Raw genomic sequence first — 25232 nt, 5'->3', positions numbered from 1 at the left:
TGGGGGTGCGCAGGCTGCGGGGGCCCGCGGGTGTGTGCGCGCACCTGCGCGGGCCTGCCGCTCCTTGCCTTGCGGCCCGCGCTCACGGCTCATAACTGGCTTTCCTCGGCTGCACGGAGCTCGTTCGCTCGTAGCGAGCGCGGCAGGAGCAGCCGCAGGGCCAGGGCGCTTGTCCCCCGCCTCTGGCACCCGCTGCTATGCGAACGGTGCCGGGAACGCGCTTAGCGTGGAGCAGGCGGAGATTTACCGAGGTAAATGATCCCTGACTGTCGTGAGGAAACGCACCGATGCTGTGCTGGTGACTCCGGTAGACGCTGCGCGTCAGGAGTCGCTCTTCGCTGTGGTGGCTCACGCGTGCGATGCTGGACACGTGCGGTGGTTTAGAGGCGCGCTGAGAGCGAGCGTTTCCCCTCCTGAGCTGCTCCGTCAGGCTAAGCTTCCTGCGCTACCTCCTGCTGAACAGAGAAGCAGCGTCTAAACCCTTCGGGCGGGAGTGATTCTGCGGTGTCGGGGCCCGCAACAGAGAGGAAATGGAAGAGTTAAAAGAACTTCTCAGTCCTAAAGTGAGACCGACCAGCTTTGTTTTGGGAAGCTGGCACGCACGTGTCTGCTGAGCCCTCCCTCTGGCTTTCCTGCCCCCTCCGTTTGTCAGAGTAGGCATGTGATTGCAGCGTGTAAGAATTTCATTGACGCCGCGCTGGCTTTCTCAGCTAGGAGGGTTTCTTGCTTTCTCATGGAAGCGCTGTGAGTAAAAGTATATTGCAGATGTGCAGGCTTCTGTGTGCAGGCCTCCACATCTTGCAGAGCCTTCAGAGCCCAGCTTGTTCAATGTACCTCCTGGATGAGAAATGGCATCTCTCAATTTCTGTGGCTCTTTGAATGAGTTACATTTTAAGATCATGGAAAGAAGTTAATTGAATTTTAGGGTAAGTTATCCTTTAGACTACTCTTTGCATTCTCTCTTTAGCATTCTCTAAGAGCTCTGGAATAGAGTGTGACTAGTGTGAGAGGCAGAGGAAACCTTCCTGCTTTCTAAACCCTCTTTTAAGCATTTGGTCTGCCTGTTAGCTTTGCATCTCTGTTGCGCTTTATTGCAATGAATGCATGCATCCCAGTGGGGCTCTGACAGATGAGATCTGGCAAATCTTGCTGCAAAGACAAAATATATTATCACCTTGCCTTTCTGTCAGGTGAGAGTGAGCCAACAGAAGAGCTGGCAGAAGATCTATCCCTGTGTCTCTATGCCTGTAACTCATTTTGGTGCACTACTTTAAGCCACTGAAGAAAAGGTTATGCCAAGATAGCACTGCTGTCATCCAGCAGATCTGGATCAGCTGTGGTGCTGGTATCTGTCCTGTTCTGCAAACTCTTCTTTGGAGATTGTGGCTGGGCTGGAGTGAACTGCTGAGTGGCAATAGCTTGAAAAGCTGTAGTGCCAAAGTTAGAGCCTTGCACAAACAGTTCTTGCACTGCTCAGTCCCTTTGTCTCCTCTAACATGCTGGTGTGGTGAGTATCATTCACCTGGGGGGAGATGTGAGTACCAAGGGGAGCACTGACCACAACCTTATAAAGTTGTTATTAATGTCTCCTTCAGGCCTGAAATTCCTCTTGCTAGTCTTCCGTTCTGTTAAATGCTTCGCAAACCAGAGCAAAGGAAGAGACATGAAGAGTTGAATTTCACTGCCTTGTTTGGAACTGGGTGGAAATCCTGGAGATGGATCTCTTAGGAGACTGTCTTCCATTTGGGTTAGATGCACAGGTAACAAGTAAAAGGGACTCATGGCTTCTTTGGTAAATCTGTTTCTAATTACTGTATGTTTGCAAAGAGCCCTGAAATTGTGACTTAGGGTTTGATGTGGTTTTGGTGGTGGTGGTGGGTGGTGGGTTTTTTTTCCTTCACCATCTTCTTTGTCCAGTTTTGTGCTGCAACAGAGCTCAGAAAGGTTCACGGTGACAACTATGGAAGTCCTGCTTTAAACACTGACACCAGCAAATGTTTTTTTTCTTTAGTAACAGAGTGCACCAATAATGCAGATTTACTTTAGGGTAAGAAGGTTAATGAAGTCATTGGGTTGCCAAGTTTGGGACATTTCATTAGTTGAGGTGAGAGAAGAAATGAAAACTTGAAGGGAAAGTTGGCCCTTATACAGGGAAAAAGTTATGGAGAGCTTAACAGAAGCAGCTTTGCCAGCGAGTTTTGCAACCATTAGAGTTTCTTAAAAGGCTGGCATTGCAGCCTTGTGATTACAAAGCTATACTTCAATAAATAATAGATGGGGGGAAAAAATGAATGGGGTTCCACAGAGTTCAAAAACAGCAGGCTAAAGCAAAACAAATCTCAAAGAGGCTGACTGGCACAGGGCACTTTGAGGGATTGGAGATGATTTTTAAGACAATGTATTTTCAGTTTCTACCTGCTGTGGTAGGTTGTTGGCTCCCTCATTGTGACCAGTTGTGGAATGGGAGCCATGGATGGAGCCTTAGACACTTGGTAGCTTCTGTGCTGTCTGGCCCAGCACACCAGGACTTCCCACAAAGCCCTGATCCTCATCACTGAGTCACTCATCTCTCCTGCCCGTGCAGATGGACAGCACCGAGAGGGAAGCAGGCATGGAAGAAAGAGCTGTATTTTCCTGTTGGAGCAGAAGGCATTCTCTCCTGGGCTGCATTCTTGTTGTGTCTTAGCTGTTTCCTCAAATGTCCTTTTATTGCAGGAGCGATGGATCGCCCCAGCTACCTGGAAGAGGACTATTCTAGCCTGGATGGGCTGGACGATGACGTGTTTCACTCTGATGACTTTGGACTTGCAGGTCAGCCTGGTGAGATGACTGCAACTGGCATTTTCACACAGAACCAGTCCTACAGCTGCCTTCTGGGGAGGTTTCAACTATTCCCCCTCACACATTGCTGTGGTCCCGGTAGCAGGCATCCCGAGCAGCAGGACAAGGCAACTCAAACACTCAGCCCGTCCTCTTCCAGTCAGGATGTTATGTTGCCTTGTGGAGTCACTGAAGAGCCCCGGAGACTCTTCTATGGTAAGAGCACTCCAGTGTCACCAGCTTTGCAGAAAGGAAACTGTCCATTTAGCACTTCCTCAGTCAGGCAAGGATTCTTTCATTAGGGTGTTTAATTAAAGGACTCCAGTTATTTTGCTGTTGTCCTACTCCCTGGGGAAGACAGCTTATACTTTCTTACCCTTACTTGCCCACTGTGGGAACCAGGCGCTTGCTCATTGCTTCTGCTCTTTGATACTCCCATTTTTCTTTTTTGGCTTTATTCTGTTGCATTTTATTTTACTGATAGACATTTAAGTGCTCACCATGCCTCGTATCCTGCTATTTGCTTGCATTTTCATAACCTCTTGTGCTGTCTCATCCACATAAGAAGACTCCTAGGAATTCTCAGTGGAGAGAGGGGAAATGCAAAAGTTCACACTTAATGGGACAACTTTTAGACCCTTTCCTGAAGTAAAGGTTGTTGGATAAGTAGGATGTCTGTCCAGTGTTTTACTAGTTACTGATGGGATGCCACTCAGTTTTGTGTATCCAGTTCAACTTTAATTCAAGTCAGTCCCCCTAAATGCCAGAAAAGTGAGAAAAGCCTGACAGAAAGGATACAGCAACCTTTAATGGGAGACTACTTGAGGCAGAGATGATGTAAAACTGTAAAATTGTCATTAAAAAGAATTTCAGCACTTGGCTGAACTGTGAATAAGCAAAAAGAACTGAGTGTAAGATCTTGCCAGCTGTTTGATTATGGGAAGAAACACAATGCTCTGCTTAATCAATATAAAGCTACTTAAAAGCTGAGCAAATATTTTATTGCATGCTTATAGTGCATAGTCATTGTTTGGGCTTCAGAAGCTGGACTTTAAGATGAGTCAAAAATTTAGGATTATGTGCAGCCCTTTCCTCCATGAAATGTACTGAAGAGTTGTTCTTTGTGCTGGAAGAATGACTCCTCTTATCTCTGTTTTGTAGGGAATGCTGGTTACCGTTTACACGCTCCTCCAGTTGGCTTTGCATTGGATCCACATCTCCAAGAGGAGCCTCAGGAAGGCCAGCGTGAAGCACATGTGGAGGTGCAGATTGCACGGAAGTTGCAGTGCATTGCAGACCAGTTTCACCGGCTCCACGTACAGAGGGTAAGGTGTTTCTGGAGGGGAAGGTGGGGAGTCAGTTATCCCAGAGTGGTGCTCTAGAAGGCTGGCTCCAGGCATCAGCTAAGCAGGCTGTCATCTAAGGCGGTAGACTGCTGGCAGCAATAAAATGTCTGGGGCCCCACTATGTATTCTGTTTATGCTAGATTGATGACTCTTCCTAAAGACGGATTGATAGAGGGAAGAGGATGTGTGGGGTTGCATTTACTACTTGGCAAAGTATCCCATTTGACATTAGTGGTTGCTATTCCAGCTCTTGCAGTTGATCAGTGACAGGGTCACTGAAGCTTTCTCCAGGACTCTTCCCCTGGCTTTCTATTACAGCTTTTACTCTTCTCTACTCTCTTCACCCTGAGCATCTTCTCTTCTGTGGCACAAGTGGCCTCTCTGGCTTATCTCAGCTCCTCATCTTGGCAATGGCAAGAAGCCTGGAGTCTGTTTTGATGCTCCGTATTGTCTAGGGGTAGCAGTCTCAAATGTTGAGAAGTATATTTAGATCATGCTAGACTTGCTAGTAACTCCTCTCGAGACAGTCCTAGTTAGTGTCTCTCAGACTTGTGACTAACTTCCTCACAACAAAAGACAGCTGTAAGATGCCATCGGGTTTGAAAACCACACTCCAGAATCTTGTTTTTGTTTTCTTTAAAAAAGAAGAAACTGTTCTCTTCAAAGAAACAAAGCAAAAAAAACGCCCCTTAAAACCCTGATTCTTCCTTCCTTGCCCTCCTTCCCCTGTTGAATAGTGAAGAAATGGAAATCCCAGCTTGTGCAAAGTTTGGCAGAGATGGCCCAAGTGCAGTACAAGGAGCCCTTTTTCCACTTTATGCAAGCCCAACAAGGAGAGTGTGTATCCACTTGCATGTGAAGAAGCTGACACTCTTGCTGACTTCAGAGAGTGACAGAAAACTCTCACTCTAAGTGAGTTGCTCTAGACTTTGTTAGCTATGGGCTCTGTTGCAGTTCTTCTCAAAGGTAAGTGAGGATCTCTGTCCTGGTCAGAGAATATGGCTTGTGGCTGGGCAGGGTTTTGGTGCTCTTTGTGACATGAAAGAGATGAGGGAATTCTGGGACTCCAGAACTGCTGGGCATCCTCCAGCAGCAGAAGGATTAAAGGAGCTGTAACAGGAAGTTTATTTGTAGAAATGTAGGTTGTTTTGGGCTATGAATATCATTCTGCAAAAAGAAATAAGTCTACCATGAGCCTTTTAACATATGTTGTGTTTGGTTGAATGGGGTTTTCCCCACTGCTACCTTTTCACCCCCAACAGCTCAAGGCTCCACTCTGTGTAGCAAAGGGAAGGTTAATCATCCCTGTGAGGAGCCCTGAAGTGAAGCTGTGGAACTGGTTGTAACTTGACCCCTTTCATCTGGGGAACGAACCTATCTAATGTCTGGGAAATGCATCCAAGAATGCCCCCCCAAAAAGGCCCACTAAAATTGCCCTTGGTCTGGCTCTTTGCTGTCACTCAGCCTCAGGCGAGCTGCATGTGCTGCAGGGGCTCTGAGCACCATGCACAGGACTGCAGCCAGGACTGCTGGGCCAGGCGAATTGCGTGTCAGCCAAGCATGTGGGAGAGTTAGTAAACAAAAGCAAATGCCCGCACTACCCCATTGTGCAGCCAGCAGAGGAGGAGCTCTGCTGTCTTTGTTTGAACTGGAAGAGCAACAAGTTGTAAAGGAGGGGGAGCCATTTAAATTAAACAAAAAAAAAATCAAATTTAACCCAAAGATGGAATAGTTCAGCCAGTGGTTCTCCACAGCCTGACCCTGGGATAGGCCTTGGCATTTGGATCTGTTAAGGGATTCTTTCTTGTTTGTCAGGGAAACTGAATACTGAGCCACATATTAGTGTCCAAGGCACTGTTCCACACAGTGTTTTGTTGTTGTGCCCAGTCCCTTCCCTCCTAACCCTGCATGGAGGATTTCCTTTGGCTTTTGGCACAGATCTCATGTGCAGAAGCCCCCCTGTCCTGCATGCAGTGACTCTTCCCAGCTTGTTGCTGAAGCAGCAGTCTGCCTCTGGAGACACATGAACTGGTTTACAATGCATTGTGGTTTGGAGAAGGGGTAATCTCTGAGACATGGAAAACTGGGCTGTCATTTGTCTTGCTGTGAAACTAATCTCAGAAGTTGGTGCCCCATTCCAGCTTGTCTCAAACATTTGGTCAAAACCAACTATTTCCAGAGTGGTGTCTGGAATCAGGTTTAGAATACCACGAAGTTAGTCACACCAGTGTGGTCTTGTGAAGTCCTGAGAGAGAGCAAGCCTAGTTCTCACCAGGCTGTGCCTCTTTTTGGAGCCTACAAAATGTTTTATCTTTGAACCTGTGAATAGAAAAAGTATGTGCTCCTTCAATAGGAGTTAGGAAGGGCTTTTGGTTTTAGATTAATGCATCCAGCTAGCTCAAGAGTTGCCTCACATGGCTCTTGAGTTCTGCAAGGCTCTCCAGCAGTTCAGGTATGGTGCCTGCCCTGCTGCAGCAGCAGGACTATGTTGACGCAAAGGCTGCTGGTTACTGTACATCCCTGGCATCAAGAGGAACTGAAGGGGCAGTAGCTACTGAGGCTGACGTCACCTAGTTGTCATTGGACCCAGCTGCACACCTGGTCTAATCCCATCCCACATCGGGAACCCTGGAGAGTCACAGTTATCTCTTCCCTGGGCTCCCTGAGCTATGTGGTATTTATTTTGTGGTTCTTGGCCATACAAAAGATTTTTGGGTATGTATCTCATAAGAACAAGAAAGTTGGCCGCACCTATGCTCTCTTTTGGTGTGTACACCATTTTCAGGGTTTCATTTCCTATTAGTATATTAAACAATACAATAACTTAAGACCTGGCATTTTTATTCTTAGAACAGTGCTAGAACAATAATGCAACATTCTCTAGCACTCTGCAGCTTTAATCTTTAAGGTGCTGAACTTACTATTGGAAAGACTTGAGCAAAGCTCTGCATTGTGAAGTAGCAGAGTCTGCTACAGGTTAGTCCAATTTGCAAAGGGCTCCACAGAATGACATGTGGGACTCATCTATGTTAGCTCCAGCTCTTTAGTACCTCTTACCTGTCTGTGTAGCTTCTGGCAATGTTCCCTCCACAACAACTTCCTCACTCTACCCTTAGAAAACAAAGGTAGAGCCAAACCATGCTTCCTGAGGGAGAACCTTATACCAATCGCATCTTGCTTGAGTTGGAGCAAGTATGCACTGTTAGGGGGAAGGCTGGGCTTGCCATGGGGTCTGTGTGCCCTCCATCTGAAGTGCTTGCTGTATCCTAGCCTATAACTGAGCTTAAAGATGCACTCTGTGGTTATGGAGGGTGGAGCTGAGCTTACAGTATTTGGTCAGTCAGCTGCAATGTGCTGCCTGTGCCCTACTTGTCAAGGCCATGGGAACAAGTGCTTGAGCTCCTCCTTAGATCCTGAGTGCATTTGAATTCTCTTGCCTTGAGAAGGGGCTTTAACTTGTGCTGAACTGAGGATGTATTTCATGATCGGACATACTGCTAGATGGAACATGAATAGAGAACTAGAGGCAGTGGCTGTAGTGCAAAGCCCCTATAGGAGCACATAGGTTATATAAGAGTGAGGTGAATTAGACTGTATATTAGTATCACACCCCTTAGTTCAGCTTGCTCCATTAAGACATTGGAACACTACAGTTTTTTTCCTGAATAAAATAACTGTTTCTAAGCAGGCTGCAGATTTGAGGGGGACCAGTTTTATCAAATCTCTTCTTCACAATGATAAGATCACTTCACAGGGGATAAAATTGTCTCTTTAAGAGCTAAGGAGTGGTAGCCTTGAACAGTTCTGGGCTGCAGTCCAAGCAGAGCCACTGACTTGCTGTATGACCTCAGACAAGTCTCTTGACCTCCTTGTGCTTCAGTCAACCCATCTGGAAAGCTTAGTTTAAAAAAAGCTGAGGCTCAATAAGAACCAGATGCTGAATCAGAGCTGAGCTTTCTTGAGTAAATAAGTGCATTAAAAACAACAACAAAGCCCCTTTCCAGCACATCAGGAATCTTGCAGTTGATTTAGATATGCTGACCATGCTCAAAGTAACCATGAATCTAGCTATAGAAAACTGTTTCTGGAAATTCCCTGTTCTGTTCAACAAATAACCCCTTTGCTGTCATTGTGTGATGGGTCCAAGCAGCAGGCAGAGTCTGAATGCCTATATTCACAACAGTTGTGGACAGACTACTAGAAATCTACCCATTTGTTTTAAGTTAATGACACTGAAAATGTCTGGGAGGAAAAGTTATTTTCCTCTGAAAGTGAAACTGGTTACATTTTGCATATTTTTCCCCTCTATCTCTCATGAGAATTATTGAGGCCTCCTCTGAGACACTTCTGCTTATGCAACAGTGCCAGTGTGTATGTTGTCAAAGAGTTCTCAGCRTGGGACAGTGGGTGCACGGCACTACATGTGAATTGTTTATCCCAAACTCCATCAGGCTTTCTCCATTGTAGACACTCAGGACATTCAGGGAATTTTTCTGGTGAAGCTTTTTAACTGAAATTGTTTGCTGGAAACTGTCCTTTATGATGACTTTATATTTTAGAAAATTATTCAGAAAAGCTTCCTAATAAGGTAATGTAGAGATTTCCAAATTGTCCTGCAGCTGAACCTATGACAGTAGCAACTTCTAACTTTACCTGTACCTGTAGTCTCTTTGAGACTTAAGTGCTTTCATCCACTTATTTCCTGAGTTGGTAAGTGCGTTACAGCAAGATCTCCTCTGCAGCTAATATGGGTTTGCTGGTCCCAGCTGCTGCTGTGCAAAGCAGTGGATTTCCTGTTTGGCTCTACTGTCTGTGGGATGCCAATTGGTCTACAACTTGAATTTCTGGCTGAGGATGCAGGAGCATGGCAAGGAAGAAAGTACCGGGTTGAGAGTTCCATAAGTGGTCAGAGGATGGAGGCCTCCAATTGGGAGGGCAAAGGATAAGGTGGATATGAGGTTGGGGAGATGGAGATGTGGAGCAAAGTGCTTACAGGACTATGGGGTTGTGATCTCAGGCTCAAGGAATGAAGTATTCATAGGAAACTGAGGAGATCACACAGTGGAGTCAGGATCTTGATATGGGGAAGTGGAGGTAGATTTCTTAATTTTTTTCTTAGATCTTTCCATCTCAGACAAATGACAATTAGTTTGTCAGAAGGAAGAGATGACTTAGAAGTGCCTTCTCCTATGCCTAAAAATGACATGGCGACCTGTTGCCCCTTGCCTAGCCCCTGGTCTGATCTTTCCCAAGTCCTGCTAACTGTGGAGCTGAGTAATGACAGCCAGGTTAATAGAAACTTGCTGGGCTGATTTCAAGTCTGATCTGAAACAATATTCTTTGAAGAGTTGTCAGAGGAAATGGAGAACAAGAACATAATTATGCCACTGTATAAATTATGCCACTGTATATCTCCTATATCTTGAATATTACATGCAGTTCTGGTTCCCTTCCTCCAAAAATGATACAGCAGAACTGGAAAAGGTTCAGAGAAGTGCAAGAAGGGACAACTTCCATAGGAGAAAAGAATGAATGAGCTAGCACTCTTAAGCCTGAAAAAGATACAAAGCAAGTAGGATATGGTAGAAATCTTAAACAGAAATCAAATGTGGCATGAAGGAGGTGGGTAGCCTTATTATTTCTCCCGGCACAAGAACTAGGCAAAATCAAATTAAGCTAGTAGGAGACAGTTCAATGTAAATAAGGTAGTTTTTGTGCAATAGATCTGTGGAACTCCTTGCCAGGGGATAGTGTGTGCCAGCACTTCACCTGGCTTCAAGAGCAACCTGGAGAAGTTTCTGGCCATTGAAGGGGTCACTCAATAGGTAGAAATCTCATCTGGCTCAGGAAGTCCTAAATTTAAATGCTGAAAGAGTATTAGGGGGAGCTCTTGCATATACTTGCTCTGTCTTTGCTTTTTCTCAGGCAGCAACATAAGGCCACTCACTCACATTGGAGGCAGGTCTAAATGAACCTTGACACAGTACAACTATTACGTATTCGTTTAAAAAAGACAAAACTTTTCTATCAGCCTAATCTATTCTTTTTCTCCCCACCTTCAGCAGACAAAAGACTTTAATGCCTTTGTCCCCCCTCTAAAATAGGGGGCAATGTTTAAAAACAAAACTTCCTGCTCAGGTCTGGTAGAGGAAGTGGTCAGAGGATAAGGGAGCCTGGTGACAGGAGAGACATAAGAGTTGCTGTAACTGGCTGCTGTGAATCCTTCACTTGGCAGGAAATGAGGGACTGAAATGTTTTAGGGCAGGAGGCTACAACCTTAAAATATAAAGATTGTCCGCAGTAAAAAATTATGAACTAATTCTTTGGGACAGTACAAGTGATACATGCTGAATTGATTTACAGTATTTCTAACATTACCTGCAATATCATTCAGTGATATAAATAACCTACAGTGCTTCTTATTCTCCTGTAAAACCCCAGTGTTTTGTAGACTACTGCATTTCCTTGACTCCAGAGCACCATGCTAGCTAGGACAGTAGCAATGTGCTTTTTATTTGTAGCACTGTACCACAGTTGAGAAATTGTTTTTCAATTAAGAAATAATTGCAGTAATATCCTTTTTTTTTTTTTTTTTTAAGCAGCAGAGATTAGGAAATGCAGGTTGTAACTTGTCTGAGATCATGCAGTGATCACCGATTGGAACCCAGTCGTTCTGCCTCCAGTCCTCTGCTTAGATTGGTTGATCTTGTTAAGATACTGCCATCTCTTAGGGGGTTGATGAGATGTTTGGAATGATTATTTATGGAGAGGTGTGTGTGTGTTTGTATTTTACTCAATTAAATTTTATGGTGGAAAGGCAGGAAAGTGAGGGCCCAACTGCAGAGCCCGCCTTTGTTTCAAGCCATTGAAGAGGAATGTCCTGCTAGCCTTTTATAATGTCTTTTTTTTTTTTTTGGTAGCTACCCTTGCCAAAGGCAAAGGAAACTTTGAGGACTGCACCACAGCAGAAAGAATAACAATAATCTAAAAATAAAAGCAGTGAGGCAACTTCTACTAACCCTAATCAGGTTTTCTGATGTAACGTGTCACAAGATGTGGGTGATGGGGAGCTTGCACCTTCAGCAACCCACTGAAAAACCCTTAAAGCAGAGAGGAGAGAGCCCTCAAAGGGCACGCTGTCTTTGCCGAGCGAGGACGAGTGGATGCRGACAGCTGTGCGTGAGAATGGATCTGCTGGGCAGTGTTTGCGCTGTGGCTGCTGTGTTTATATCGCTCTCTAAATTTAGCCTCTGAGTCATCAGAACTGCTGACAAGAGGCTGCCTTGCCCACAGGCTCCAGCGCTGCACCTGCCTGCAGCTGCCCTCGGAGCCGGCCAGCCCTGCGCCCAGGCCGTCACCCTCTGCCTCTCTGGCCTCCCCCCGCCCCAGGATTTTTCCTGCAAAACTCCTGGAAGTTTTGCATTAAACAAAAACCTGAGGTACACTTCAATCACTTAGGAGTGTTTCTAGTGCACTGAATGGTTTCAGGAGCACCTCTGGGTTCATGCTCCTTGGTGGAATCGATGAGAAATACAGGTCAGTTTGTCCCAATTGCATATGCAGATTAGATTACAAACAAGGCAAGCTGTAAAACAGCTCTGTTGGTTCACACTCGGAGTTAGTTTAAGTGCTGAGTAAATAAATTTGCCTCTGCTTCCTGTCTGAAATGGTGAGCGTGGGGGGTGCGTGTCTGCTGGGGAGGTGACTGCAGTGCGGGCAGGCTCCAGCCCAGGAGGGAGACCTTCTCCTCTTCCCATCCCTGCTTGGTTTAAGGAGGGGGCAGGCCAAAGGTGCCCATCCTTTCAGATGAGCTCCTCCCCACCTCTCAATGCGGAAGTGAAGGCAAGATCTGGACATCTGTTTTCCACGCCCTCATCTACCCCAGATGACGTGGGAGAGGATCTTGCCCTGGCACTGCACTGAGGGGTAGGAAGCAAAAGCAGGTGCAGTTATATGGAAATACAAGGCTCTTATTTACCCTCCTCTTCTCCCCCCCGCAGTGGAAAATAACTCCACATGCCCTCCAGGGTGTGCAGGAGGGGAAGCGCTGTGGGCCTGGGAAAGTCCTGGCCGGTAGTTGCCCTTTCCAGGTTGCAAGTCAGCTGGCTGTTGCCATGGTGCCTGTCTGCTTCCACTTCCTGTAGGCTCAGGCTGAAGAGGAAGGCACTGCCGGGCTGCTGCTTGTTTTGAATTACAAGAAAGTTAAGAAAGGGCTCACCTGCTAGGCTGTGCCTAGAGCAGGTTTGGGGTTATAAACAGAGCTGTTTGCGGCTCGGACCAGAAGATCTCCCTCTGTGGGGAGGGTCAGTGCTGTTCCCATTGCTGCTCCCTCGGCCCAGGGAGCCTCATACATAGGTTTCACGTGTCTCCCATTTCCTGCGCCCTGGATCTCTCCTTTCTGGATTTCTCTGCACCCATTTCTGTATAATCCCCCCACCTCAACCCACACATGTTGACTATCTTGTTTCATAAAGCCTAACTGAGGCTTTGGGAAAGGAAACACTACTTGTGACAGCTTCTCCCGCTACCACGGATTTAGTTCTGCGTAACAGAGCCCTGTGGTTTGCAAGTCAGAAGGATCAAGATCCTTGAGCAGGATCCTTGTCCTCCTTTCTGTGTGGCTGTGAGAAATCTTGCTGCTTAACTCCTTTTTCAGTTGCTCTCTGTTACTATCTCCTTGTTTTCCTACTGCTTTTACATGTGCACTATTCTTTGGTCATTAGATGCCACAGCTGGAAAGATTTGTATTTGCCTGCATTTCTTTTTCCAACTGGGGACACCTTCTGTGACCTCAGTTGCCTTGGGAGCTGTGACTTTCCAGCCTGTCTAAACTGAAGCATATTTTATGGTAGCACAATATGCCTCCAGCCACCTGGCAGCCAAAACAGCTTTCAGCAATGAGTCAGCAACTGCTCCTGGTGTGCAAGTATTTTTGTTTGCAGTAAATAAGTAAGATCCCAACAACTTATTGCTAATGTTTGTATTAGTCATTAAAGAAAGAATGGGGTTTTTATGTGCACATATGCCAGTATTCTTCTTTTGCTGTAATATTGCCATTTACAGCCATATTTTGATCCTTCAAGATGTGATAGGATCAGGACCCTTAACATCTAGAAACCATGAAGCAAAGTCAAAAGCTGCCCATGAAATGAAGAGGGTTGACAGGTGCATGTTTCTGTGTTTGCAATAGGAATGTACCACACCCACATACAGTATGTCTATATGATGAGCATGCTCTTTATTTTTTAAGGAGGGATATTCATGGCACCTCTGTATTGGACACAGAGTGAATTTTATTCATCTACTAATCATTTATGCCCAAAGATTCAAGGAGCTGTGTCAAAGGGACAAATGTTTTCTTTAAGCGTATATTGCCTTTACTAATATTTCCTTGAAAATACCGCATTCAGGAGCTTGGTAGGAGTAAAAATGCTTTTGACATTTGGGGTGCTATTTGATATGTGACAGACGGGTATCTGTACACTCACAGTGTGAAACATTTATTGGGAATATTAATTACTGAGAGGGAATAAACTTCGGGTCAGCTTTGTTCCTCCTCCATTTGGTTCCAGCAGGGTTCTTGCTGTTCATTTACCAGTATTCTGGCTTTCATCAGTACAGTTCATGAAATAGGCTTTGTTAATGTACTGTTGTTGCATAGGACACTTTTCCTGTAAAATGGCCTTTCTTGTGACTCACTGAAGCATTCATCCTAGCATGTTGGACAGACAGTCTCTTAGGGATATCCCCTTTAAAAAGCAGCAGCTGCAATAGGAAATGGTTTTATGTGTTTCCAGCTTTGTGTTGACTTACTGTATTCACAACTCCAGTCTGCTTTAGTCACAGTTAGGGTAGAGGGCCAAAGAGGCTTCTTTCCTTCTTGGAAAAGGAAGTTCAAAATATTCACTGTGCTGCTATCTCAGGGATGTAGCAAAATGTTCATCTCTGACGCTTTTCTGCAACAGTGAGTCTGAGGATTGAATTGTTTTGGTGAGGGCTAAGTCAACATAGTGAAGCTTAGGAAAAATATAAACCTGTGCCACAATAGTCGTACTGGTTGAGTCATTGAACACTGCAAGAATTGACTTGGAGCTCATCACATCTAAAAAATCAGATGCAGAATTCATGGAGTCATTCTCCTGGGTTTTCCATACTTCCTGGCAGCTGAATTATACCACAAAAAAAAAAGAAGAGATATTTGAGTATTTTGGTCTTAGCAGAGGCATATCTAGGGAAAAGCTACTGAAACCTGCAAAAAGAACTGTTTTAGGCTTGGACAGTTCTTTCCGTAAATTGTTTTCTCTATCTCTATTGCAAAGAATATCTGCCTTTTCCATTCTGTGGCTCTTGTCCCACACTGAATTAGTGCCACAGAAAGCAAACCAGCCCAGAAGGGAAGCCATAATTCTGTAAACCCTGCTAGCTAGGCTTCCCATTGAAGGAGGCAGTCCCCGCTTGTGCTTGTTTGCAGATTGCCTTTCTGTTGTGCTGGCACAAGCATCAGTTTGACTGCAGGATGATGTGAATCAGATGGATCAGGATGACCTGATCAATAGTAAAGATAATGTTTTTGCCATATTAGTCCTGGCTTGGACCATTTTCTTGCTCTAGTTCACTTTCCAACACTAGGGTAAGGAGAAGACAGTGAAAACAGGCTCTTCAGTATGCAAGCCAGTGAGTGTTTGTGGAACCACAGCTGGAGGAAGGAAATGCTGACTGAATATGGACCCAGGAAAATAGAAGCCCTATGGTCTAGGAATAAAACCTGGAAATCTGCCCTTGGCCTGCTAGTTACCTGTAGGCTACCGTTTACCTGCCTTGTGCTGCCATTTTTTGAAAACAAAATTAATGATATCATGTCCTTCATATTGTGATTTGAGGTTCTCTTTATGCTTTTTATAAGCAAGGGGAAACTGGGTTGAAATAATTCCTATTCGGCTTTTCCTTGCACAGAAATCTCACTGAGTGTCTTAGGTAAATAGTGGGAAACATTTTTAACTGGAGAAGCAAAAGAATGTTGCACCAAAAAAGTGGCTTAAATAGATRGTGAATAAACACAATAGAGTTTGAACTAAAAATATGTCTTTAGAGTTTGTTTTCTCAGTACTTGTGATACTGCATCCCACTGGTGCTCTTGCAGGGCTGTGACTCTTTCAAAAGAAGATACCTAAATCTCTTATTTACAAAACAAAAACAAAAACTTCTTCTCCCCCCAAAACACAGGAGGAGCTCTATCCTTCCGCCTTTTTCTCTCAGCATGACTTTTTTTACCTGTCACAGCAAAGCACATGTAATCCTTTACTTCTAAGTTGACCTTGAAAATTTGAGGAGAGGGAAGGACAGAGATGAACATTTAGAAATCTGTTGTAGTGTGTGAGAAGCTCAAAGCAGCCTCCTACATTAAGTGGAATATTAATCACAGAATCGTTGAGTTTGGAAGGGACCTCTGGAGATCATCAAGTCCAACCCCCCTGCTCAAGCAGGGTCACCTAGAGCACATTGCACAGGATTGCGTCCAGGCGTGTTTTGAATATCTCCGAAGAAGGAAACTCCACAACCTCTCTGGGCAACCTGTTCCAGGGCTCTGTCACCCTCACAGTGAAAAAGTTTTTCCTCATGTTCAGATGGAAGTGTCTGTGTTTCAGTTTGTGCCCGTTGCCTCGCGTCCTGTCGCTCGGCACCACTGAAAAGAGTCTGGTCCCATCCTCTTGACACCCTCCCTTCAGATACTTGTACACGTTAATAAGATCTCCTCTCAGCCTTCTCTTCTCCAGGCTAAACAGGCCAAGCTCTCTCAGCCTTTCCTCATAAGAGAGATGTTCCAGTCCCCTAATCATCTTTGTGGCCCTTTGCTGGACTTGCTCCAGTAGTGCCACATCCCTCTTGTACTGGGGAGCCCAGAACTGGACGCAGTACTGCAGATGTGGCCTCACCAGGGCTGAGTAGAGGGGGAGGATCACCTCCCTCGACCTGCTGGCAACACTCTTCCTGATGCACCCCAGGATGCCATTGGCCTTCTTGGCCACAAGGGCACATTGCTGCCTCATGCTTAACTTGGTGTCCACCAGCACTCCCAGGTCCTTCTYGGCAGAGCTGCTTTCCAGCAGGTCAACCCCCAACCTGTACTGGTGCCKGGGGTTATTCCTCCCCAGGTGCAGGACCCTGCRCTTGCCTTTGTTGAACTTCATGAGGTTCCTCTCCGCCCACCTCTCCAGCCTGTCCAGGTCTCTCTGAATGGCAGCACAGCCCTCCGGTGTATCCGCCACTCCTCCCAGTTTTGTATGGTCAGCAAACTTGCTGAGGGTGCACTCTGTCCCTTCATCCAGGTCATTGATGAAGAAGTTGAACAAGACTGGACCCAGTACTGACTGCTGGGGGACACCGCTAGCTACAGGCCTCCAACTAGACTGCAGAAATTCTTTCTGATATATGTATTTGTTCTTTTGTCACAAGTCAGATTAGCACATCCCCTCTTGTCTGCCCCCAAATGAACACTTTTTATAAAACTCCATGAGAACTTCTGTTGAAGAGGGGTCACCAGTTAAATTCTGATATATTTCAATTTTACCTTTTAGATAAAAATTTTGAAACACCTTTTTACGTTTCCTTTTACACTTACATACTAATTCCCTTTAAGACGCTTAGTTACCATTTTTGTTGTCAATGGAAAGAAATAATCTGTGACAGCAACATCTGCAGTGTGCATGTCCACTGTGCTCTCCTAGCATAGTTTGCTGTTTGTGGAAACTGCCTAGAAGAAGGTATTGTGTTCACATGCTACCCTGAATGTCTCTGTTTAAAGAGCATTTGGCTTGAGCTGTAATAGCTTGATAAAAACATGGTATCTAGATGTCATTGGGCCATTGTGGTTGCACATGCATGTTCAAGCAGGTTTGGAAATGTGGCTCTGAGGAGGAGGGTGAGAAAAATCCCTGGAGTTTGACAAAGAAGGACAAGTCTGGTGAAGTTAAGAGGTGAATAGCAAAACAACAAACATCTTGCTTTTTGAGACCAATTTAGGTTTTCGTAACCCAGCCCTAGAGAATACTTATAAAAGATTGCTTTAACGTATAAACCTAGCAATGCTCTATGTGTGTGTATATATTTGTATGTATATGTACATATTTATATGCAAGCATACATGTATATATATGCATTTATAAACCTAGCAATGTATAGACAATCAGTGCAGACTGAACCCAGGGACTGGATATTCTGAAATAAAAGATATGAGGCTCTAGAGTTCCTGTCTGTGGGTTATGCTCAGTGATGTTGAGATGTGTGTTTAGATCTGTATGAAGTGTTCTAAATCCAGAAGACAACTTTTAAGTCTTGAAAGTAAGAAGAATGAACCATTGCTAAGATGCAAGTTAACACAGGCTTTCTGAACCCTGTTTTGTGTGTACTTTTGATTCAAATGACACAGATCTACTTATGCTGAAATGTGAACATCATATAATGAATATTTGGGAAAGCTTTGGAGAGCTGTCCATTGACGTATCTCCAATATACTAACTCCAGTTGCAACTCTCTCTCATTTATGATCATATAAAGAATGCCTTGCAATCATATGGTTCTGCCCTGTTGGGCTAATCTAAGTTGAAACATCTTGTTCATATAATATGCTTCAGTGCTCCATTATGAACTCCTGTGCACTGAGGCAAAGTTATTGGAAGCCAGTCTTCTGTTTCCTTGTCTGCTGGGGATTTGTGGGGGAGGGAGGAATTGGGGCTGTTTTGTTTTGTTTTTCAGAAATGATGAGTCCTGCTTAGCAAATGTGGAATTCGGGATGAGAAAACAAAGACTGGCTTCTAATTGAGGGTTGGTTATTGAGGTGAAATAGTATCCCAAGCAGGGCAGTGTAAAGAGAAACCCACCTGTTTGTATGAGATGCCATTAAAGTGCGGGAAGGTGGGGGGATAATAGGAGCCACTTTTGCAGAGGTGATTACATATAACAAAAGAAGGAACAGTGTCCTTGCCCAAAGGCTGCATTATATAGTCTGGTGTCCCCCTGAAACTCAACTCCCATGTTTCTTCCTTGACAATGGGACCTGAAATAACCTCTTGGTTTTGGTTTTTTGTGTGTTTTCAAGTATGTTCTTGCTTAAGGTTTAATTGGCTCCAGTCAGTAGGAAAGGGCTCCAAGGCTGATTATTTATGGCTTACTGTCAAAAGTGGCTATAAAAAGGGCAGTATTATCTTGGAGATGCTGGGAAGGAAAATGTGGTGGGGGAAGGGTGAGGGAGTGTGTGTGTGCACGAATGTGTTTTCTTGTACTAGATGAAATCAGACTTTTGCTGTCTCAGCAGTGTGGTTTAAATTGAAGATTAACCCTTTGACCTTCACGGTGTCAAATCACTTACAGATGGATCACCAGTTATATTTCTTTTTCTTTTTTTTTTTTTTTTACTTTTGGGGTGAAGGGGGGTGCTTTTTTTAAAAAAAAAAAGGTTGTTTGTTCATGCAGCTGGGGCTTTTGAAAGGCTCAGAAGCCAATCTGATTAAAAACAGCACTTGGCTAAACTCTGCAAAATCCTACAAGCAAAAAAAAGTTTAATCCTCTTGTGCACAATGCATAAAGGGTCTGCTCTTTTCTTTTTGTAATGTTAGAGCTACAATTATTTCTGGAGAACTTATCATTTCCCTCTCTCCCCTCATCCCTCTGTGCACCCCCTTGTTATGCTGATGGGATTAAAGTGTCTGCTCTTGAAAAGTGTAACTGAGTTGTTTTTGGAAAAGAGAAGTGGTATGTTGCAATTTTAGAAATATAAATAACTTTGTTTCAACTGTTCTCCTCTACAGCATCAGCAGAACAGAAATCAAGCGTGGTGGCAGCTTTTTCTCTTTCTACACAACTTGGCCTTAAATGGGGAGGCGAACAGGAACCACACTGGGCAGAGGTGAGCTTCGCCCACCTGTTTCAGGCCACATCCAGCCTGCAGGGAGCACTGAACAAACACTGTTTCTGGGGAGAGACATGCACACCGCCGGCCGGATGTGAGGACTCTGTGAAATTCTTATACTCGCCTTCAAGTTCGGGGTTTTTATGGACTCTTCTTTGCTGCTTGCTGCCTCATGAGGCAGGGAGCTCTTGTCCAACACTGTTGAAGGAAAGTTAGAATGTGGGTGTGTTTGGTAACGCTTGCTGCTGGTTCCCCACGCCGGTAACCTCTGCGCAAGAGAGGCAGGTATTAGACTAACAGCTTCCTCTACTGTTTCTTAGTCAATAATACAGTGCAGGAGTTTGTCATTTTGGCTGCTAGTTAGAAAGGATGTCTGGGATTGATGGCTCTAAACGTCCTTTGGGTATCTTCCAGAGTAGAGATGCTTGATTCCCCCATGAAGAAAGTTCTTTTTAGCAACAGAAATACTCAAGTAACTTATATCCAGTGGGTTGCTTGTTTTCTGCATGGGTTACTGCTTATTTTCTTGGATCTTTTGTGAGAGAAAATCACAAAGAAATTTGATCTCTTAAATCTTTTCATTGAGCACCAGTTGCAGATCTCTCACATGAGGTTGTTCTTTCTCCTTGCCCCAAATAGGCAAAATTGTTTCTGTAAGAGCATTCTTCAAAACCCTGCTTGGAGTTACTGGTGGCTATTCAGTGTCTGCAATTGTTTGCTTCCAGTTCAGTGATTGCTGCGCCTGTAAGCCAGCATGGAGCTGAAAACTATGGAATAAGACCCAAGCATCATTCTCCTACAATGCTAATGTATATGTTTTTATTAGTTTTACGATGGGTGTTTATTTTGTTTTGTTTTTCTTTTCTATTACTATAATATGGTTGGTCAGGAAAGCTTAGGTCCCAGGCATCTGATAATTTGCTTCAGGATTTGACAGGGAAATTAATTAACAACTAGTTTGACACATACACTGTACCAGCAGTCTGTCCATTACTCTACTAAGTAATAGGTGGAGGCTGCTGTAAGCATATATTGACTAGCAGCAGTAATATTATTTCAAGGGAGATCTTCTAAGAGTTCCTGGTTTTTATCGCTCAGAAGTTTGTCTATATGACTGACACTATTAGACCAGCACAAGGGAATTACCTACCAAATGAAGTACTTCTGTGTAGCCTTAAATATTGTTAATTGACAAACCCAGTGACTACTTGGATAAAGTATTATCAGTAAAGCAACACATCCTTTATATTCTTCAGAGAGTTTCCATATTTCCACTGCAACTTGTTGTAAATCTCAAATTATAAAACTAGCTTAAGATCTGTCCAGAGAACTACTGTTCAGTACTGTTACAAATGTCGACTTCAGGTGTTGAGGAATTCTTCTGCTCTTAGTCCACTCTGAAAAATAAGCATTACTGTATGGGAAGAGTAGTTTACTTGCACATGTGCTTTCTCCTCCACCCCTCTCTGCATGTCCTTCTCTAATTAATTTTTTCAGTTTTTTTGTATAATCTCATCATTGCACTGTAGTGTCTGGTAACAATTTGCTGAACACAGTTATATTTGGACTTTCTCCCTCTTTCCCAGCCCCATTCTCTTGACTTGCATCCTGCTTTACTGTGGCAAAATGTGCTTTAGCTCCCTGAAACAGGTCCCAAAGCTTTTTTTCATTTGCATATGTTCACAACCACCATCTTTCAGCATAATGAGGGTTTATGTGAGAAAACTCTTTTTTCCCCTCTTGTGTTATTTTTCTAGCTAGAGCTAGGGTGATATGTTTGTCCAGGATGACTGAGAATTCATATAAATGAATCTCAAGTTATATTTTAGGGGTCAGGTTTTAAGGGGGGGGGGGGCTTTTTAGAGGGAGAGGGAAGAATTGTTTTTGTTTTTGTATTGTTTCTTTAAGCATGTGCACTACAGAGTTACCCAGAGGGACAGGAGTGGTACATGATACTGACTTTGCTGCAGCAGTATGGGAAGCCACTCTCTGCTCATGTTTACAGAGATCAGGCTTTCCATACCTTGCTTTGCACAGTCTACTTGGAGTAAGCGCTGGTCACTGGAGAACAAGGATTTAAAGAGGGGAGAAGCCTGAGGGGTAGTGCAAGCAGAGACTGAATTGGGGACCCCTTGGAAGCTGGATGTTAAAAAGATGACTCTTAAAATGGAGGACATTTGGCTAACACGAAAGCTGTTAATGAGGCAGGAGTAGACCTGCTGAGGCTCAGGTAGCAATGCAGCAATGCTGTCTGCCAGCACAGCATCCTCTGGGACATGATGCTTGCATTTTCCTTCTGGTTGGCAGGGCCCTTTCACCAGGTGCAGTCACAGACCAGCAGATCAAAGCTACATCATAACAGCCCTGCAAAGTAAGAAAGATTCAGCAAGTGCATCTGACACTTAAAAACCTTTGTGAGCTTTCCCCTTTCCCTCCCACTTGACTTGATTGCCAAACAGGCCAGTTAAATCCAAGTGCAAATAAGGCCTGGTGTGTTCTCTAGGTATGTAAGCTGGAAAGATAGGTCTGGTTTTGGCACTTGCTGGTGTTGTGACCCTACCAGTTTATCTAGGACAAGACTTTTCTCAACATAGAAAAACAAATACCTGAAATTGTTCTGCAGTCGTGTTGGCTACCTGATCAGAATCATTTGATTCAGTGAGAAACACATCTTTGCCAGTCCATATTTTCCACTGGAACAACAGACTTATCAAAATTGCTCATTCCAGGGTCTCAAGTTAAAATCTCTGTGAACAACAATACTTCACTGGAGACATAGAGCTAATTCTAGACAAAGACTGACTTCCTGCAATATGTGTGGTGGTTACTGTTGCCAGAGATTTACAACCACTGATAATATATTTTAATTTTATTCCATATCTGCCTATCTTGGAGAAAGGAAATATACTCTGTCAACCCAAGAGTCTTATTTTGCTTCATGTAGTTTTAGAGGAGCAGGCTGGTTATTCACTGAAGGAAAAAGGAGCTGCTTCATACATACAATCTCACCTACTTGAGGAAATAGTGAGTACTTGTAAAGTTTTTTCCTTCTCACCTGGTCAAATGTTTCTGTCTTCTCTAGAGGGTGGGAAGATTTCATGTGTTTATCAACAAATACACGGATGCACATCACCCATGTATTTGTCACCCATCCCGTGTTGGTAGGGCCCCTTCAGCATGCACTGAGGAAATCTTCCTCTCAGAGTACCTATTAGAGTGTGGCCACAGACATAAGTAGATTGTTTGGGGAAGCAGTTCTGATGAACATGGTTTAAGTCCTGTAAGAGAAGGAGAATGCTCAAATTTTTCATTATTAGTTTGTCTTCATGAAAGGAATGGGATACTGTTCCTCTCTGTGGTGTAAAACTAACTACAATTTAGAGAGAACAGTTGGATCTTTCTTCTAAAACAAATTCCTATTTTTAATGAGCTGTTCTTAAGAAGAGCTTGAGCTGCTGCTGATTGCACCAGCAGTGTTGAAGTATCTTGCTTGCCTTTCCCAGATCTCCAAAACAGCTTCAGACCTCAGTGCTCTTTCCTTGAGAGAGTTCTCAGTGACAGTTCATTTCTGTATCGCTTCCCAATTTCCCACTGTGTCAAGTATCTTGTAATCCAGCCCATCCCTGGATCCAGTAAGCCTGGTGCTAGTAGGGAATAGTTAGTTTTACTTTTGTTTCCTGCAATTCTTGAAAGCTGAGCCAGTAATCACAAAGTGACTGCCCAGGGATAGCTGCAAATTGCCATAAGTAGGATACAACAAAGGCAGAGGAGAGAATGGATTTGCATAGAAAGGGTTGCCATTGGATCTGTATAGGGACTGCAGACTTCTCCCAAGGTCTCTGGTAGCACTGAAATCCTGCATAGCTGATCACATATCTCAGTTGCCAGGTTTATTGGTTTATTTGGGTTTTGCATATTCCACTGCAATTCACTTTCCTGTAGTACCAAGTCTGCCTGTCTTTTACAGGTTTAAATAGCTGCTTGCTATTAAATGTTTGTTGGCTAAACTCTTATTAGAAGAGTCTTACTAGAAAGAAACTTCTCTATCAGCCTTTGCTTTGGAGCTACGTATCAACAGGAGGATAGAGGAGAGGAACCCAGCCCTTCTTGATGCAGGAAGGATGATTGCAAAGACTTCTTCCTTTCTACTGACTGTCAGCTTTGTCTGTTCAAGCCTGGATTGAAGTTATGAGAGAAGTGTGCACATGAGAGTACTTCAGCCCTCAAGTTGCTCCACAGCAGTCAATGGAGCTTGGCACTGTTCTGGGAAACTGCAGATTCTTCCCCTTGGTAGGCTAGGAAGAAGTTTTTTTTTTTTTTTTTTTTTTTTTAAGGAAAATTACTTGAGGCAGTTGTTGCAATGTGAGTCTGTTAACTCTGTAAAATGAATTCCATCCTCCCTCTGCTGGTCCTGATCCATCTCTCCACTGAAGCTATGGGGTGAGACTGGGACGTGCTGGATGGTGTACTATTGAGGGTATTTTTAAAGGGAAAAATATGGAGCGCTCTTAGCAGATATGCTAGGAGCTGAGCAAGAATGCAGAAATGTGGAGGTCTTGCCTTGTCTTATTAGCTATATTTACTTGGAGATTATAAATAGAGGGACCATGGAATGCCCATTCATGTTCATGGGAGCTCTGCTTATGGACCAGGCACTATAGAGTATTAGCGTAGTGTGACAAAAAGGGTTTTCAATAACGTTGTTCAAATGAGTCTCTTTCAAACTGGCTTTTGTGGTTGTCATTTTCAGAAATGCCTACCTGTTGCCTTTGATTTTTTTAGAAAGAAGAAATACCTCAAGGAATTGATAAAAGATCGTAGGACAATCTTTTACAGTTCCTAAAGACTTCAGTGGTCTCTGTTTCTCTGGTTTGCATGTGTTCATGCAGGTGGTACACAGCTCAGTTCTTCTCCACAAGGAAAAGCAGAAAAGACCAAACACATCAAATGCACTGGAATGTAATTGTGTGTGTGTGTGTGTGTGTGTGCGTGCGCACATGTGTGTGTGTGTGTTTTTAAACTGAATGCAGTCTGACATCCCTCACCCTTCTCTCTTCCATGTGCCTCACCCTCCCTCATAGCCACAGAAAGGAGGGTCTCTTCCTGTGAATCCCATGCTGGAAGTTGGTTTCTGGGAAGTGAAACCTAATGTCTGTGGACTGTTTTTTAAAGCCATGTTTCAGTTCTGTCTTCAGACTCTTTGCTGTCTTTGGGGAATGGAGGGGTGGGAAGGGTAGATTCTTAAACTGTTTTTAAAATCCATTATGAAAATGTTGCATGTGTAAAGTTATTCTTAAATCTAAAGGAGTCTCCCTGATTTGCGGACACAGCTCCAGGAGAGCATCGTCACAGATTCCTCAGCTCCAGTTTTGATCAGACTTTTATGAAAGGAAAATTTGATGACAAAAAGGGGGAGAAACTGGTGTGATGTAAAGAAGACATAGTCACTGTCTTAAATAAATGTCAGAAGTTAAGCTTCTAGTAGGGAACTTTCAAAACAGCCCAAGGGATTTGTGTGCCTGTTTCCACTGGGTACATTTGAAAATCCTGCCACCAGATTGGATTTTGGGTATCTAGACTGTTTCTTTAGTAAAATTAATCATGTAACTTCTCTTCTCTCTTCTGTGGTATCAGTGATGTAGTACAGTTTCCCGTGTTTCTAGGTAAAATTTACTGATGGGAATACTGTGAAATGTGGATTCACATTTTCTGCCTCACCCTCCTGTGTAACTTTTCTACTTTTGTGAGATAGTTTTTCTGGGTTTTTTTGTTTTTTTGTTTTTTTAACTTTGGAGTCCTTCATTTGGAAAAGCAAAGGGGTAAGGAGAGGTATAATTTGCAGTGTACTTAATGAACTTTCCATACCCTCAATAAAGAGTTTTCCCACAGTAAGTATATTATACCGTCCTGCTGCAGAAGTAAACCCGATGCTCTCCTGTGAGATCTTTGTCTGGATTAGTCCTGAAGTGCACACATCCTTCTTTGCCATGGACTGAGACCCAGTGAGAATGTAGCATTTTGTTTATCCTGGTTGTGTGCCTCCAGGACTCCTGCCTGTACCAATGGTGACTGGGCAGTGCTCCTTTTTTGTATCTGTACAGTATATTTGCTTTGTGCTTTCTTTCTTTGGTGCTTTTTAATTCTTTAATACTTGGACTTTT

The 25232-nt window shown here is 43.9% G+C and overlaps 1 protein-coding gene across 9 annotated transcripts; it reads left to right on the top strand.

Moving 5' to 3' along the window:
- Positions 1 to 33: 33 nt before the first annotated feature.
- Positions 34 to 25232, top strand: BMF (Bcl2 modifying factor). 9 transcript variants are annotated; one of them, XR_003257672.1, is made up of 7 exons: positions 34 to 1507; positions 1596 to 1760; positions 2716 to 3036; positions 3982 to 4145; positions 18971 to 19068; positions 19711 to 23361; positions 23854 to 23933. XR_003257672.1 is itself a non-coding variant. In XM_026090707.1 (7 exons), exons 4-7 carry the CDS (start codon positions 2721 to 2723, stop codon positions 19802 to 19804), a joined length of 672 nt encoding a protein of 223 aa, XP_025946492.1. In that variant the 5' UTR covers positions 34 to 563; positions 1191 to 1507; positions 1596 to 1760; positions 2716 to 2720; the 3' UTR covers positions 19805 to 25232. The 9 variants fall into 9 exon arrangements, 7 of the variants coding, with proteins under 7 accessions (XP_025946492.1, XP_025946497.1, XP_025946496.1 ...); XM_026090707.1 differs by having other exon boundaries at positions 34 to 563; positions 1191 to 1507; positions 19711 to 25232; XR_003257673.1 differs by lacking the exon at positions 23854 to 23933 and having other exon boundaries at positions 18971 to 19356; positions 19711 to 19789.

Source organism: Apteryx rowi, unplaced genomic scaffold (assembly GCF_003343035.1).
Source record: "Apteryx rowi isolate R43461 unplaced genomic scaffold, aptRow1 scaffold_874, whole genome shotgun sequence".
NCBI classification, from domain to species: Eukaryota; Metazoa; Chordata; class Aves; order Apterygiformes; family Apterygidae; genus Apteryx; species Apteryx rowi.
The sequence above is the reverse complement of the archived record's forward strand: the minus strand, read 5'-3'. Positions and strand labels throughout refer to the sequence as shown.

Bases quoted from the DNA above. Each gene is read 5' to 3' on its own strand.
- BMF (XM_026090707.1), top strand. From the start codon at position 2,721: ATGGATCGCCCCAGCTACCTGGAAGAGGACTATTCTAGCCTGGATGGG. The intron at 3,037-3,981 runs GTAAGAGCACTC...TCTGTTTTGTAG, and splicing joins GCCCCGGAGACTCTTCTATG to GGAATGCTGGTTACCGTTTA. The intron at 19,069-19,710 runs GTGAGCTTCGCC...TGCCCCAAATAG, and splicing joins AGGAACCACACTGGGCAGAG to GCAAAATTGTTTCTGTAAGA.